Raw genomic sequence first — 18,662 nt, forward strand, 5'->3', positions numbered from 1 at the left:
TTGCATACATGATCCAGTGTTTTCTGGAATCTAGTGGAAACAGCCCAAACCGTCTGCAGGGTGCTAGAGCACACACGGCCTGAGTTACACACTTTCAAAAATGAATTTATAACAAAAAAAATCAAAAAGCTCCTCTTTTTGGGGGGGTTTATTACAGCTCAGACAACATATACTTACATGTTTATCACTTTTAGCAGTGTTTTATGAAACTTAAAAGGGTTTCCTGTAAAATAACACCAAAATTGTGTATTTAGAGACCACTGTATGTGGGTATAGGAAGCTTTTCAATTTGGGTAGGCCAAATCCAGACGGAAATGGTCCCAGAGTAATTTAGTGTAAATAAGTTACTTTGTGTAAAACAAATGCCAAAGTGATGCATGTCTCCAGTAGAGACTCTAAGCGTTCAAATGGCGTCCTGTACAGGGTCCGCAGAGTTTAAGTTAATATATATTAATAGCATTAAAGCAGCATCAACTTTTCTCTTTATTAATTTTCTCTTTATGCTTCTATTATTCGGAAATCCCACCTTTTACGTTTAAGGAATCTGAAAATACAGAATTTTTCATCATTTATTCAAGGGTCATTTATTAATTACATTTATTTATCCTATATGAGCCTCTACATAATATCTGGACTAAAGGCCCATTCACACCAATAACGATAACTATATTAGCCTTCACACTAATTCACAATATTATGATGTTTATTATAAGCAACCTCTGCAGTTTTGTCATCTAAAAGTGATTCCAATGATTGATATCATTCCTGTTTGCTGTTATTGTTATAAGTTGTGGTGTGGACCAGTGTTGGGGAAAGTTACTTTGAAAAGTAATGCATTACAATATTGCATTACTCCCTTAAAAAGTAACTAATTGAGTTACTTAGTTACTTTTTAAGAAAAGTAATGCGTTATGTTACTTTTGCGTTACTTTTGCGTTACTTTTTCTCACCTGGGCTGGGCTTGCTTTTTAGTTTTGTTTTTTAATAGCAAAAAAAGTCATTTTTTGTGCAAATGTAAAGACCTCTTCATACCAAAATTGAAATAATAGGTCTCAGGCTGAGGTATAAATGTGCTGCCATTCTGGATAATGGAAGAATAGGACGCAGGAGAAAAACGTTTTACCAATAAAAACAAAAAATCTAGTAATTTTTGCTCATGGCTTAACTGAATCATCAAAGGTCAGCAGCACGACATTGGTCAATGAAGGTAGATTAAATGCATACAAATATTTGTTCTATTTAACATTTATATATTTGAGGTTTGAGTACTCTGATTTAGCATTTGACTGATTTTATTCATTTTGAGGAGTACAGTATCTTTATTGTGCAAGTGAGATAAATAAATGCTCACATTTAGTCTAGAACTACAATAACCATCATGTTCACACACAACGCCTCATTTTTCACAACATGGGGGCAGGAGAGCTGTCAGTCAAATAAATGTGAAAAAGTAACTTGCGTTACTTTTTTGAAAAAGTAACTCAGATATTTTGTTGTAAATTTGAAAAGTAATGCGTTACTTTACTAGTTACTTGAAAAAGTAATATTATTACGTAACTCAAGTTACTTGTAATGCGTTTCCCCCAACACTGGTGTGGACTCTGCTATTATTTATATTTAGAACAATTTTTAGGACTATATCTTTATCGTTATAGTTACCAACCTTGATGTGAACAGGCCTTAATTCTATATTCACATAAGCAGACGTAGAATAATGGGAAGAAATAAATATCAATGACATTTGATGATCATGATTCACGGCAAGCATCTCTATAATTAGCACAATATTATTTTTCATGTCCAGTTCATAACGGGCGAGATCAACCCAGTGAATGCTGTTTCTTCAGCCTCTCCGAATGCTGAACTCTCTCCTCTGGAGTCTTCTTGTAACTCCTGAAACACATGAAAAAATTTTATTTGTATGTTTTCTATCACAAGATTGCATCTAATGTTGATTTATTATATTTGAACATTCATTTAATGTGAACGTGGTTTTGCAAATATATAATGCATTCCGTAAAACTCGCTGGGTTTGTTTTAAGGTTACTTTTATACGGAGCGATTCTTTGTAATATAATACGTTGATATTTATTCACACTTCAGTTGACTAAATGACTGCATGAGATCCTGCCAAATGCATTTACAAATAAATGCAGCCAATTTTAAATGCCAGGTGACTCTTCTGGCAGAGGCTTCGTGGCATTTCCAGTACTGTAAGTGTCCAGCAAAGACTGAATTGAATTTCAAATTCCATCAACAACAGCGTAAAAGAAAATGGAAATGGCAAGAATGGGAGATTGCATGATCAAAGGAAGCAAAAGGTGGAGAACTGACCCACGGCGCAGGAGCTGCTGGCCTGAAACTGGAGCGTTCTGGCCCTGACTGGGCTGCAGGATCCTTCAACACAACACACACAGGAAGACTGATGGGAAGCTGATGCAACTATCACGAATATATGGTGCAGAGTGAATATTAAATATGTAAAGTGTGTGTTTTTGTGTTCACCTTTTTGCAGGGGGACTCTTAGTTTTCTGAGCTCGTCTGGTCTGACCTGGAGATTCACCAACTCTAATGACAAGAACATTTTAGAGCAGATCAGTAAGTGACTATTTTGCATCTTTCCTTTTTTTTAAACAAAAAAAAGAAACAAATAATATATATCTCTTTCTATATATTTGTAAATGTATATAGCAATATACATATATCAGGCATAACATTATGAGCTAATATTGTGTTGGTCTCCCTTTTGCTGCCAAAACAGCCCTGACCCGTTGAGGTATGGACTCCACTAGACCCCTGAAGGTGTGCTGTGGTGTCCGGCACCAAGATGTTAGCAGCAGATCCTTTCAGTCCTGTAAGTTGCGAGGTTGGGCCTCCATGGATCGAACTTGTTTGTTCAGCGCATCCCACAGATGCTCGATTGGATTGAGATCTGGGGAATTTGGAGGCCAAGTCAACACCTCAAACTCGTTGTTGTGCTCCTCAAACTATTCCTGAACCATTTCTGTTTTGTGGCGGCGCATTATCTGCAGAAAGAGCCACAGCCACCAGGAAATACAGTTTCCATGAAAGGGTGCACATGGTCTGCAACAATGCTTAGGTAGGTGGTACGTGTCAAAGTAACATCCAGATGGATGGCAGAACCCAAGGTGTCCCAGCAGAACATTGCCCAAAGCATCACTGCCTCCGCCGGCTTGCCTTCTTCCCATAGTGCACCTGGTGCCATGTGTTCCCCAGGTAAGTGATGCACCCGGCCATCCACGTGATGTAAAAGAAAACTTGATTCATCACTTGTGCCCACTGTTGGCGGTGGACAGGGGTCAGCATGGGCAACCTGACTGGTCTGCGGCTCTGCCGCCCCATAAGCAACAAACTGAGATGCTCTGTGTATTCTGACACCTTTCTATCAGAACCAGCATTAACTTCTTGAGCAATTTGAGCTCCAGTAGCTCGTCTGTTTGATCGGACCACACGGGCCAGCCTTCGCTCCCCACGTGCATCAATGAGCCTTGGCCGCCCATGACCCTGTCGCCGGTTCTCCACTGTTCCTTCCTTGGAGCACTTCTGATGGACACTGACCACTGCAGACCAGGAACATCCCACAAGAGCTGCAGTTTTGGAGATGCTCTGACCCAGTCGTCTAGCCATCACAATTTGGCCCTTGTCAAACTCACTCTAATCCTTACACTTGCCCATTTCTCCTGCTTCTAACACATCAACTTTGAGGACAAAAAGCTAACTTGCTGCCTAATATATCCCACCCACTAACAGGTGCAGTGATGAAGAGATAATCAGTGTTATTCACTTCACCTGTCAGTGGTCATAATGTTATGATCAGTGTATATATACTATATATATTATTAAATATATATGGTAAAATATGAGTAAGAATGATATAAGATATATGTTATTATCTATTTTATAATATTAGAGGCTACATATATGATTAGAAAAACATAAATCTATAAACCATATATTTAAATAAAAACATCTAGCTACAGTGAAATTATTGCTTTCAAATATATCTTGTGATTTTGTTCTGTATATTCTGAGCGCCAAAAATGTGTCACAACCAGTTACAACAATAAAAAAATAAGACCCCACCCCCCAAAAAAACTCTGATTCGATTGTCTTTTATGTCATATTAAAAAAAAGGGTAATATTATATATATATATATATAATATTATATGTTCATTTGGCACTTGAAGTATTAATTTTGGATGCCAATTGCATGTCAAATAAGTCATTATGAGATGGGGCAAAAAGTTTAAAACATAATATTGTACTAATAAAACTCACCTTTTCTTTCTATCAAGAGATTTCTGTGTTGCAGCAGACAAAATCACCTTGTCCTTGGGGCTTTTTGCTTTTTCCTGTAAGCCAAATAAAATAGTATTTGAGGAAACACTTTTTAGTGAGTTTGTACTTTTCAAAACAGCAGATAATAGTTGCCAAGGAGCAACACTACCCAAAACATTCTCAAGCTTAAAAAAATGGAAATAAACCAAAACAGTGCTGAATGTTACCATCTCTCTGAGTTTTCTCTCAGTGCGGAGATCTCGGTCTTGTTGTAGCAGAGACAAACGCTCCTCTAGTGTCATTGTGAAGAAGATATCATGAATGTCAAACAAGGCCGCACGTAACTAAAAAAGAAGCATACAAACATATTTAGTGCCAGATCTGATGCTGTACACACGGTGCCAAACCATCCCAAATGTGTGACCTGAGCTCTGACGCGCTCTTGCAGAGACAGATCTTGCTCTGACAGTCGGTTGTTTCTTTGAGGAGCATTAGTGCTGAACGAACGAATAAACTCTTGCGTGTCCTGAAGAGAGACACAAGTAGAAAGATGATCAACCCCATGAGGTGTTTATTGGCATGTGTGTGAACACTATATTGGGCGTTCTCACTTGTACAGTTTGATGCAGGTGTTTGACTTTCTCTGTTCTCAGCAGTCGTCTGGTCAGGAAGCCCTTCACGATGGCAGTGAGGCGGCACAGCGCCCTCTGCTGCTCCGCTGTTACAACCTGCGATTTATAAACCAATTCATGACATTCATTGAAGTTTATTTGACCAATTTAGACGTTGCAAAAGCCCATTAAAATCAACCTGGCTCAGCCTGTTCCTGCTCTTTCCTGTGCTGTGGTTTAGGCCTCTCATATAAATGGAAGCCTGTATTGAGGGCGATGCCACATCTAAACTGGATGAGGGAAAACCTAAAGAAATAGAATACAGACAGATATTAATATATACCTTGGTAAATGTATACTGTATTCTTTTGATTTTAATTAATGGATAAAGCCGGGTTTACCCCAAAATGACATCATTTCACCATGTTGTTCTAAATATGATTTTATTTCTTCTGCGAAACACACAAAGATGTTTAAATTCCCAAGCTCTAAAAACAACTAAAGACACTCTAAATGTGAACCACATGATTGCGTCTGTGCACGTGCAATTGAATCTGTGTTATTTTAGCATTATTTAGATAGTTTTATAATACTTAATATTGTGAATTAGCTTTTATTTTTATATTGTCAATATCAGTTTTAAGTTTTAGTATGTACTTTTGTAATTTATATTACTTTTTATTTCTATAGATGTAAATATAGATGTAAATATATATGTGTGTGTGTGTGTGTGTGTGTGTGTGTGTGTGTGTGTGTGTGTGTGTGTGTGTGTGTGTGTGTGTGTGTGTGTGTGTGTGTGTGTGTGTGTGTGTGTGTGTGTGTGTGTGTGTGTGTGTGTACAGGTGCTGGTCATATAATTAGAATATCATCAAAAAGTTTATTTATTTTACTAATTCCATTCAAAAAGTGAAAATTGTATATTATATTCATTCATTACACACAGACTGATATATTTCAAATGTTTATTTCTTTTAATTTTGATGATTATAACGGACAACTAAGGAAAATCCCAAATTCAGTATCTCAGAAAATTAGAATATTGTGAAAAGGTTCAATATTGAAGACACCTGGTGCCACACTCTGATCAGAAAATTAACTCAAAACATCTGCAAAGGCCTTTAAATGGTCTCTCAGTCTAGTTCTGTAGGCTACACAATCACAGGGAAGTCTGCTGACTTGACAGTTGTCCAAAAGACGACCATTGACACCTTGCACAAGGAGGGCAAGACACAAAAGGTCATTGCAAAAGAGGCAGGCTGTTCACAGAGCTCTGTATTCAAGCACATTAATAGAGAGGCGAAGGGAAAGAAAAAATGTGGTAGAAAAAAAGTGTACAAGCAATAGGGATAACCGCACCCTGGAGAGGATTGTGAAACAAAACCTATTCAAAAATGTGGGGGAGATTCACAAAGAGTGGACTGCAGCTGGAGTCAGTGCTTCAAGAACCACTACGCACAGATGTATGCAAGACATGGGTTTCAGCTGTCGCATTCCTTGGGTCAAGCCACTCTTGAACAACAGACAGCGCCAGAAGCGTCTCGCCTGGGCTAAAGACAAAAAGGACTGGACTGCTGCTGAGTGGTCCAAAGTTATGTTCTCTGATGAAAGTCAATTTTGCATTTCCTTTGGAAATCAGGGTCCCAGAGTCTGGAGGAAGAGAGGAGAGGCACACAATCTACGTTGCTTGAGTTCCAGTGTAAAGTTTCCACAGTCAGTGATGGTTTGGGGTGCCATGTCATCTGCTGGTGTTGGTCCACTGTTCTGAGGTCCAAGGTCAACGCAGCCGTATAGTTTTAGAGCACTTCATGCTTCCTGCTGCTGACCAACTTTATGGAGATGCAGATTTAATTTTCCAACAGGACTTGGCACCTGCACACAGTGCCAAAGCAACCAGTGCCTGGTTTAAGGACCATGATATCCCTGTTCTTAATTGACCAGCAAACTCGCCTGACCTTTTATATATATATTTTGAAGAGAAAGATGCGATATGCCAGACCCAACAATGCAGAAGAGCTGAAGGCCACTATCAGAGCAACCTGGGCTCTCATAACACCTGAGCAGTGCCACAGACTGATCGACTCCATGGCACGCTGCATTGCTGCAGTAATTCAGGCAAAAGGAGCCCCAACAAAGTATTGAGTGCTGTAAATGCTCATACTTTTCATGTTCATACTTTTCAGTTGGCCAGGATTTCTAAAAATCCTTTCTTTGTATTGGTCTTAAGTAATATTCAAATTTTCTGAGATACTGAATTTGGGATTTTCCTTAGTTGTCAGTTATAATCATCAAAATTAAAAGAAATAAACATGTGAAATATATCAGTCTGTGTGTAATGAATGAATATAATATAATATACAAGTTTCACTTTTTGAATGGAATTAGTGAAATAAATATACTTTTTGATGATATTCTAATTTTATGACCAGCACCTGTACGTGTGTGTGTGTGTGTATACAGTGATAACAAATGATATATATATATATATATACACACCCCCACACACAAATACATACATATATATGCGTGTGTGTGTGGACTGGTAATCCCTACGTTACGTAAATGTCCCCACAAAGATGGCAATATCCGAAATCCTCATCCTTGTGGGGACATTTTTAGGTCCCCATGAGGAAAACATCTTATAAATCAGACTAAGTGATGTTTTTTGAAAATGTAAAAATGCAGAATGTCTCCTGTGATGGGTAGGTTTAGGGGCAGGGGCAGTGTAGGGGGATAAAAAATACAGTATGTACGGTATATAAACCATTACGCCTGGGGTAAGTCCCCATAAAACATGAAAACCCAACATGTGTGTGTGTGTGCGTGTGTGAGCTTTATATAGGCTATACAATCTGATATATATATTTAAAAAATATATATATATTTTTTTTTTGTGTGTGTGTGTGTGTGTGTGTGTGTGTGTGTGTGTGTGTGAGAGCTTTATATAGGCTATACAATCTGATATATATATTTATTTATTTATTTTATTTTGTGTGTGTGTGTGTGTGTGTGTGTGTGTGCGTGCGTGAGCTTTATATAGGCTAAAAAATCTGATATATATGTGTGTGTGTGTGTGTGTGTGTGTGTGTGTGTGTGTGTGTGTGTGTGAGAGAGCTTAATATAGGCTATAAAATCTGATATATATGTGTGTGTGTGTGTGTGTGTGTGAGAGCTTAATATAGGCTATAAAATCTGATATAATATATATATATATATTTATATGTGTGTGTGTGTGTGTACAGTGGTGGCAAATGAAAGACATTGGGCTAAAACTGATGTGTTTTCATCTTAAAGCCATGACTGACATACCAACAATGACTGGCACAGGGTGTCTTGGTGATCTTTCTCCAGGGCTTAAAGGGCACATGGGGCTCAGTATAGGGTAACGTTCACCAGCTGCCCTTAATTCACACCCGTCCTCACCTCCTACAGGACTCAGACCACCCTGACCCCTCAGTCTCCTGATCCACTCCTCCGACTCCTGAATGAGGAACAGACAGGTGCAGTGACTAAAGTCAGAACATATACAAAACACACAGTGATGCATTTCCAAGACCAGCGACTCCAAGCTGCAGTCCAGGGAAATGTTGATTGTGAATGTATTATTTATATTTATTCACCCAGCATTAATTAGCTCATGCATAGCAGACGCGAGTTGTCATCCATTAAGAACTTATAAGGTCCCATTTGGGTTAGTAAACGTGTGGCAATTCACAAAGGTTTGGAACAGAGCCCATGTAAATCTGGATACACCAATGCTGACCTGACTGTGTTGTCGTTGTTCTCTCTCTTGCTCTGCCACCAGACACGATATCCTGAAAGCATAATCATCCTCCAGAGACTTCTGCATGTCTTCTAGAGCCTGGACTTGCCATTGCATCTCCTCTGAAACACAGGCATACACAACTGAGAGAATATATACTATACCAAAGAAAGCTGAACATCTTGTCTTTATTCTAAATTCAATGTTCTTCAGTGGCTCTCTCAAAGGTACCACCATTGATCAACTCTTATATCATGTAGATTTTGTGGCTGTATAGGGTATAAAGTTCTTTGGAGTTTAGAAACGTTATTTTTGATGTGACAATATCGGTTCTTCATATCAGTGTTTTGGATTGTGGGTTCATACTGAAAAATCCTTGTCAAAAAATGTAGAGAGAGAAAAAAAAGGATCAATGGATCAATATTTATTTTGGAAGCAATATACCAAGAATGCAATATTAATAATTTTAAGTAACTATTACATTGGGGTCCACAAAAAAAATGTAGTGAAAAAAAGTTTTAAGAAATGTATTATTGTGGACTATTATTTATTTTTTTTATTGTGAAAGCACTATACAGAATATGCATTATTAATAATAATAATTAATTGTATGTGATATATAATATAACTACTATATATATATAGGCTTATATACAGTATATATATACATATATATATATATATATATATATATATATATATATATATATATATATATATATATATATATATATACACATATATATACATACATATATATATATACTGTATATAAGCCTATATACAGTATATAGTAGTTATATTATTACATTATAATGTATATATTAAATATATTAAATATTTCCATATATATTTGAATCATTCTTTTTGCTTTAGTACAATGACCCCATAAATGCTATATATTACATTTTGAATGTGTTATTTTTGTAATGTAACTATTTCTCATAGTATAAATGATCATGATAAAATAATGATAAACCTCCTCTATCTGCAACAAGTGTGAATCTGCTGAAGGCACCTTGGGACATCTCTTTTGGTCATGCCCGAAAGTGCACGAAATTTTTATTTATTCATTATTATCTATTCAGAAGCTTTTTCTTGTGACCTCTCTTTTGACCCGGCTCTAGCTGTTTTTGGCCGGTCTAGTTCTCCCCATGGCTTTGGCCATCAAATTCAGAAAGCCCTACAATTTGGCATGGTGGTAGATTCTATGTCTATGGAAAAATACATCAAAACCGCTCTTTAAATCCTGGCTGGCTGGACTCTCTACTACTTCGCATTTAGAAAGACTTAGACATAATATCTCAGGTAATACTGGAGGCTTTGAAGCCACCTGGGAATCCTTTCTTAACTATCTATCGACTGTTAGTGATACTAGCTTAAAAGTTTGACCTTTTTCATTACCTACAAGTTTACTTTATACTGCCCAAATCCACTCGCTTTCTTTCCTTTTCTCTTGTTATTGTTATTGTGGTTCGTGTTTCCTTGTAAAGTCCTATGTTGTGTTGTCTTGTCTTGTTGTCCTATTGCCAAAATAAAAACATAATACACAAAAAAAAAAAATAATGATAAAAAAAATCTATATAATAATAATGATAAAATATATAATGTATATTTCGGATCTAATTTGAGTCTTTATTTTTAATAGTGCACTCGTTTGCTCTGTCCTTACCTGCTCTCCTCTCTTTCAGCGCTGTGCTAATGACACTGTTTCCCTCAAATGGTAGTTTGGCATGAGAAGGAGAGTCGGGGGTGATTCCAGAGCCCATAAATGCTCCTGTGGGACTCTCCCGTGTGAAAGTCTTGTTCATTGGTGAAGGAGGAGACAGCCGAGTGGGCGTTCTCGCAGTGACCCCGGCCATAAACCGAGGCATTCTCTCCTGGCTCCTGTCTACGAGCGGACTCTGATGTCCGGAAGACAGATGGCTATCCAACGTGTGGCATCTCCTTCGGAACAGAGGGCTTGTGAGCTCAGGATCCAACAGAGATCCGATCGCCTCATTCAACCTGGAGTGGTCATCATATCGACCCATACTCACATTTTCCACTCCGAGAAGCTTCCTCTCCTGCGTCGCAATTGTTTTTAGTTCCTGTGGCCTTGCATTGGCTGTATTGTTTGGTTGGTCGGGGCTTTCAGGGAAAGAGAAGAAGATGTTGCCAGCAGAGATGGGACGAGGACGCCCGCGGTGGGGTCTGGCACTTAAACTGCCATTTAGACCGGATTCTGGACTTATTAGGTTACTGGGAGAGGTGTGATTATAACAGGGTAAATCAGAGACAGTCCCATCCAAACAACTGCCGTTTTCTTTATCAAACGGGATTTTGGTGCCGATGACCTTTGACCCCTGTTTAACTTGTTCTTTTTCGATAAATTCACGTGATTTCTTTAGTAGGTTCTGCAGACAAACTCCTTCTGTTTCGGTTTCCTCCTGCGTTTGTTTTTCCTCCGTGGCTTTTCCTCTCTTAACTCCAGGCATCTCAGCTGATGGGGTCACTGCTGGCTTATTGGACAAAACGTAAGGCTCTGTGGCCCCAGTAGGTGTAAGATGTGCCGCATCAGTAAAACCATTCCTGCAGTCTGGTTCTGGAGAAGGAGACAAGCACTGCTCTGAAGGCTTTGGCACGTCCAGTATTTTTGGTGCCTATAATGCAAGAAAATATGAAAGCAGGGGCGTCACTAAGCCCATTTTAGGAGGGTTTTAGCCTCAGTCACCTTTAAAACTCATATGAAACCAATGCCAGGCTCCGGCTCATCCCTGAATTTTTAGTTATTCAGCGTCAAAAGGACAACGTGTGTGCATTTATTGATAGATTGTTATGATATCTGCATCTGTGTTACATAATATGATGTGAGAGCAATTCAAGACGATTTCCCATCCACTGTAAAATCCGGGATTATTTCTTTATTTTTATGAAATTCCTTAACATCTAAATGGCATGAGACTTTGAGACTTTTCCTACTCTTGCTATACGTCATACCTTGACAAATTGCTAAAATTGGTTAAAATATGTATTTTATAATAAATCCCAAAAGCAAAACACACAAAAAAAACTATAAAAGGGAGTGGAAATGGAAAATGAGCTAATGAGTGGTCCTCTGCTGTCATCTACTGGTTATAGTGGTAATTTCATGTCATTTTCATGTTAAAAGTGTGTTTTCCACCAGGTGACAGAAATCCTCCACTAATAAAGCATGGCACATTTGTCATGTTATCTCCATGAATGAAATGAGAAATGTAGATCTTCTTTAAAGTTAATTTTACTGCACAAATGTAGAGTTAACAAAATGACCCACATATAGTCAATCTAGAAAATTACAGTAATATAAAGTTTGTGTTTGTGGTGAATATTAATTAATATTAGCTGGTTATTTAAATGATTAGACATTAATTCAATATTCGGGGATTGATTAAACCCCGGGGATTGTATTTTTCATGCCTACCCAAGTATACTAACAATATATTAAATTATTTTACCCTCATTGGGGCTGAAATCCTAGAATTTCCCCTGTATGTTTCATAATTGAAGATATGGGTTAAAAACAAAATCTATGCATACAACGAAAAAAGTAACAAAAATAAATAATGAATGCATGGTAAAAAGAATTGGGCCTTCAACTTGAACAAAAAACACATTTGAAATCTATTACTATATGTATTTTCAAAAAATAATAATAATAATACAGGTATACAGATATTACATATAATATTCTAAATATAAATTATGAATGCATGGTAAAAATGTTTAACCAAAATGTGGCCTTTAACTTCAACAAAACAAAGAAATTGAAATCTATCAATCTATATGTATATGTACATTTTCATAGTTGAATATCTGGGTAAAAATAAACTATGAAAGCTATACATAAAAGGAAAAAAATAAATGTTTACCAGAATGTGGCTTTCATATAACAAAAAAAAAATCAGTTTTCTAATCTATTAGTTTTAATAAAAATAAATGAATCTATCTGGGACATAAAAGTGCCTGTTAGTCGAAGAAACGCTTATTTTCTTACCTTATTGGGTGAAAGAATGGCCTGAATCTGATTGAGGAGGTTATTGAGGTCTGATTGAGGTCTCTCTGCCTCCATTTGTGACGCTCTTTTCTTGTATTCAACCATCTCCCTTCTTTGTTTCTCACTGAGCTAGAAAGACAATATGCAAAAACTTTCAAAGAATATGAATAATACTTAGATAATTCAAAGCCCAAAGTCAAAACTTGAATGTGTAAACCAAACTTACATTCATAACGCTTCGAAGCTTCATGAGGCCGTGTTTTGAAATCGTCATCACTATATAAGTCGTTATTTAGGGTTTTTTTGCGCACAAAAATTATTGTCGCCGATTCATAAAGTTATTGTAGAACCACTGTAGTGAGATGGACTTTGTAACGACGTCTTTAGTGCCTTTTAAGGGTCTTGAGAGTGAACCGTGCCATTGTGCCAATGGAGGCCTTTCAGAGCCATCAGATTTCAACTAAAATATCTTCATTTCTGTTCCGAAGATGAACGGAGGTCTGACGGGTGTCGAACGACATGAGGGGAAGTAATTAATGACAGAATATTCATTTTTGGGTGAACTAACCCTTTAAAGGCACAATATGTGAGAGTGTTGAAAATGATGTACTAACGTTAGTGTGCGTTCGCTCCGCGGCTACTATGAGACACTTGTTGCACACTGTAGTAAGCTAGATCAATATTAGGCATGGTAAAACATGGTACAAGATTTAAGAAAACAAGATTTAAACAATTAGGCTAAACGTGTTGAGCTACATAACAATTTTTCTGTTGATGAATGTATCCAAACAGTTGTTCCCTTGTCTAATAAAACACATGAGCTGTGTCCGAAATCGAATAGGCTACTTCTCTACTATATTGTATGTGAAAAACAGTACGCCAACAGAGTAGTGTGTCCGAATTCATAGTATTAACAAAAAAGTAGGCGAAAAGTACAATGGACACTTTACTATCCCATGAGGCCAAGGGAGACGATTTATGAACGGAGTTCATACTACAATCATACTATTACTATTACGTTCTATATAGTATGCATTCATTCATACTATATAGAACATACTTTTTAACGGTTGCAAAGTTCTTAAAAAAAATTATGAAAACAATAATATATATATATATTTATAATTACATTTATTTATTAATTTATTATTACTTTTAAAAATATTTTAAAAGCCAAAACAGGGAACGGCATAATGTTTAAAATTAACTTTTTCAAACATAATAATTTATTATGATTATATTATACATATTATTCCACTGTATTAAAATCTAGCTATGGCCAAAAACACATAAATAAATAAATGAATAAATAAATAATAAGCCAATAAAAGTTACATAGGCTATATAACGCAAATAATTTGTTGTCCAGTAGTATATCATTTATAATTACAATGAATGAATGAATAAATAAATAAATAACTAGGCTAAATAAATAATGACAACATGACAACATGGCGGATGTAGTACGTCCGGATTACATTCATACTACATTTATTCATACTATATAGAACATACTTTTTTAACGGTCGCAAAGTTCGTTCAAATTCAAATGTAGTACCTACTCACATAGTACACGATTTCGAGAGCAGCCATAATATATTAAAGCGTCTCTGGTGTTTCCATGGTTTCTACAAAATAAAACCGGGATCGAGGGTAGCGCAGGTGTGACGTCATTGATAGGCGACGCATGGACACGGTCCATGTCTTGGTAAAAAAGGCTTATTTCTCTGGATTTAAACATTCTTGGAAACATCCGGTATAATGTAAGTACACAAGTCGACATAGTCGTCGTACTTTAATCCAGAAATCTTACAAATTGTGCCTTTAAAGGATTAGTTCACTTTTAAATAAACTTTTGCGGATCATTTACTCACCCCCATGTCATCCAAAATGTTCATGTCTTTCTTTCTTCAGTCGAAAAGAAATGAAGGTTTTGGATGAAAACAGTCCAGGGGTTTTCTCCATATAATGGACTTCAATGGGCCCCAAACGGTTCAAGGTCCAAATGACAGTTTCAGTGCAGCTTCAAAGGGCTTTAAACGATACCAGACGATGAATAAGGGTCTTATCTAGCGAAACGATCAGTTTCTGCGAGAAACAGAGCAGTATTTATGCTATTATTTTACCTCTTAACAGACGAACGCGATCGTCTCTGAGCTCCGCCATCACTTCCGGAAAGTGAGGTCAAATTTGAGCGTGGTCATAGAACTATACGTAAATGCCTCATTAGCGCCTGCACGGATCAGTAGAATGAGGCATCTATTATCGATATATCTATGACCACGATCTAATTTTGACCTCACTTTCCGGAAGTAATGGCGGAGCTCAGAAATGATCGCGTTCGTCTGAAAAGAGGTAAAATAATAGCATAAATACTGCTCTGTTTCTCGCAGAAACTGATCATTTCGCTAGATAAGACCCTTATTCATCGTCTGGTATTGTTTAAAGCCCTCTGAAGCTGCACTGAAACTGTCATTTGGACCTTGAACCGTTTGGAGCCCATTGAAGTCCATAATATGGAGAAAAACCCTGGACTGTTTTCATCCAAAACCTTAATTTCTTTTCGACTGCAGAAAGAAACACATGGACATCTTCGATGACATGGGTGTGAGTCAATTATCAGCAAATGTTTATTTAAAAGTGAACTAATCCTTTAACATCTGGATATCACATATAGCTTTGTACTCACAACAGGAGACAGAACTGGCCTGCCATGAAAGCAGATGAGAGGGTGCGCCACCCCTCGCGCAGGTGCGGTACTGCAGCTCTTCTCATGCATCATTTCCGACTGCAGTTTAGACAGAATGCGTGCGCAGAACTCCTCATAGCTGTCCATGTTTTCTCCACAGCGCTCTGCACAACTGGAATAGGCTATATATTGAAAAGTAAACGTTAGAGCAAGTATTATATGACAGGAAATAAAATCACGTTGTCATTGCCTATTCGGTCAGATTGAGCCATCACAGTCGGCAGTCACGTTTGCTAGTAATGCAGGCTTTTAGATCCAGATTTTAAACAGATTCTAGCCTAGCATTCCACTGCTCTTTCCTCCGATGTGTTAGCTAACAGATAACCGTGATATCAGCATGCACACATGTTAAAGCCTCAGCATCAGCACCTACCTTTATATCGCAGTGCAGGATGGAGCTTCTGCTTGAATAAATGACCAAAAATAAACAAAGTGTATCATTAAATGTCTTTCCTCTACCACAGATGTGACTGTAACGCTGAATGGTGTCGCTGATGTTTACATTGGACGTACAGATGCTAATCGCGTAATCGTTTCCAGCTTTGTCCGTAATTAGGCCTACGTTGTGAATGATAACGAAGCTACTAATCTGGTTTACTCTACATCCATGGCGTAGGCAATATTAAGTCGGCAGAAGATGTATTTAATATCCCAAACCTCTATCTGTCCTTCACCCGGGGTCTCGTGTGTGTCTGGGGTCTTCATCAGCACCGCCCCGTTCACTCGCCGTCATTCTCTCCATCATCTGGACGGAAAATTAAAGGAAGATTCCTTCACACCATATATATTTTTTTAAGATACAGAACATATCCACATTATCTTTTACCGCAGTGGCCCTTTAAATACACTTTACTCCTATATTTGATCCATAGAAAATAACAAAGCTTCCGCAAAATAGCTAGATTTAATTGTCATTTATAATTAGGCTACAATGAATGAATGAATGAATGAATGAATAGGATAAATAATTAAAGTTCGTTTAAAATAAGGAACTGTTCCCTGCAGTAATTTCTGAGCAAACTGAAAAACATTATTAAAACAAAGAATTAAAAAATATATTTATTTATTGTTACTTTGCTTTGGGGGAACTCGCACGTTATTTATTAATTACATTTATTTATTTACTTATTTTTACTTAAAAAAATATATATATTTAAAAAGCCAAAACAGGGAACGGAATAATGTTCACAATTAACGTTTTCAAACATAATCACTTATTATGATTATATTATACATATTATTCCACAGTATTACAATCTAGCAATTACCAAAAAAGCTAACACATAAATAAATAAATAAATAGGCTAAATAAATAAGCCAATAAAAGTTGCATAGGCTACATAATGAAAATAATGTGTTGTCCAGTATATAATTTATAATTACAATGAATGAATGAATGAATGAATGAATGAATGAATGAATGAATGAATGAATGAATGAATGAATGAATGAATGAATAAATAAATAAATAAATAAAGTTCGTTTAAAATAAGGAGCTGTTCCCTGCAGTAATTTCTGAGCAAACTGGAAAAAAAAACAAGATAATATATATATATATATATTAAAACAAAAAATATATTTATTTATTTATTTATTTTTTACTTTGCTTTGGGGGAAATCGCACGTTATTTTTTAATTACATTTATTTTTTTACTTAAAAAAAAGTTTAAAAAGCCAAAACAGGGAACGGAATAATGTTCACAATTAACGTTTTCAAACATAATCATTTATTATGATTATATTATACATATTATTTAACTGTATTAAAATCTAGCAATTGCCAAAAAAGGTAACTAAATAACTAAATAACTAAATAAATAAATAAATAAATAAATAAATAAATAAATAAATAAATAAATAAATAAATAAATAAATAAATAAATAAATAAATAAATAAATAAATAAATAAAAGTTACATAGGCTATATAATGAAAATAATTTGTTGTCCAATAGTATATACTTTCTAATTACAATGAATGAATGAATAAATAAATAAAGAAATTAATTAATTAATAAAGTTCGTTTAAAATAAGGAGCTTTTCCCTGTAACAAAATTGTTATTTATGTCATTTCTGCAGTTATTTCTGAGCAAACTGGAGAGGGGGGAAATTATTGATTTATTTATTTTTACTTTACTTTGGGGGAGATCGCACTTTATGTATAAATTACATTTATTTATTTACTCATTATTAGTAACAATTATTTTAAAAGCCAAAACAGTAAGTAATGGTTTATAAGCCAATGAAAGTGTAAAAGTGTTGTCCAGCAGTAACTGTCATGCGCTTCGGTTGGTGTGGGCGTGGTTTCCCTCTCATGCCTCGCCTGCGCGCGCCAGTCGGTCACTCGCTTCTCAAGCTCAGTGGTCTGTGTGTGTGTGTGTGTGTGTGGACATCGTCGTTGAACTTCACTCTTGTTTTATTAGAGACAGACAGTGAACTGGATCTGGAAGCGATTCACACAGAAATCATTTGAGTCGTCGATTTCCAAGCTCGTTATAAGTTAACCGTTTGTATTTGAATGACTCACTCTCGCGTCCAAACCAGTGGACTTTGACAACTGCCACTGCCGCCGCCGCCTGGGCGAGTTTGCAGAAGTACCTCGGGAAGAAAGAAAACAAAACAGTAAGTGATAAGTAATTATACTGACTTATTTTTTATATAGTGCATGTATGTGACACCTTTAAATAATAGTGAACAATCAGAGACTTATTTAAAGATTTAAATCCTTAGTGTACCTCATTTGTAGGGCGAAGTGGCTAACGTCATATATTAAACGAGTGTATATCAGCGTTATATCGCAGTTTACTTTAAAATCTCTTTTGTTCCCTAGAAGAAGTGAGTTTGAATTATGAGCTATAAGGCGGTAACTCCACCCTGAGTACATTCAGTCTTCAAATATGTTTAGCTGAGATCAGTTTTAACGTCACTGCTGTAGAAGTCTACAAAATGGCCGCTAGATGGCGCTGCTGCACCGTGCATTTGTCCTTGTGAGAAGTAGTTGCTAAATAAAGTCATGCAATATCATCAAGAGACCTATAAATCTTTTCTTATTGAAGTTTGCTTTATAGAGGGCATATAGGACCTTTGAATTGTAGAATGAGAGCCAACTGCAAAATATGCAAGCAAGTCCACTTTTTTTGATTTAAAGAAATTGGTTACAGTTGTGTATCTTCTCTATATTCAAAATATTCAAAATGACTGAAGAGCATTTGTTTCTTGGCACTAAGA

At 36.4% G+C, this 18,662-nt stretch overlaps 1 protein-coding gene across 1 annotated transcript; it reads right to left on the reverse strand.

Moving 5' to 3' along the window:
* Positions 1 to 552: 552 nt before the first annotated feature.
* ccp110 (centriolar coiled-coil protein 110) lies at positions 553 to 15,522 on the reverse strand (the record flags this gene model as incomplete). The annotated part of the gene is made up of 13 exons (XM_079811053.1): positions 553 to 1,893; positions 2,335 to 2,397; positions 2,506 to 2,568; positions 4,301 to 4,374; positions 4,528 to 4,644; positions 4,725 to 4,826; positions 4,912 to 5,028; positions 5,111 to 5,217; positions 8,218 to 8,389; positions 8,672 to 8,793; positions 10,344 to 11,313; positions 12,687 to 12,815; positions 15,376 to 15,522. The coding sequence occupies 13 exons, from the start codon at positions 15,520 to 15,522 to the stop codon at positions 1,821 to 1,823; spliced, it is 2,256 nt and encodes a 751-aa protein (XP_079667179.1). The 3' UTR covers positions 553 to 1,820.
* Positions 15,523 to 18,662: the final 3,140 nt, after the last annotated feature.

The sequence above is a fragment of the Gobio gobio genome (genome assembly GCF_949357685.1).
Source record: "Gobio gobio genome assembly, chromosome: 1".
Lineage (NCBI taxonomy): Eukaryota > Metazoa > Chordata > Actinopteri > Cypriniformes > Gobionidae > Gobio > Gobio gobio.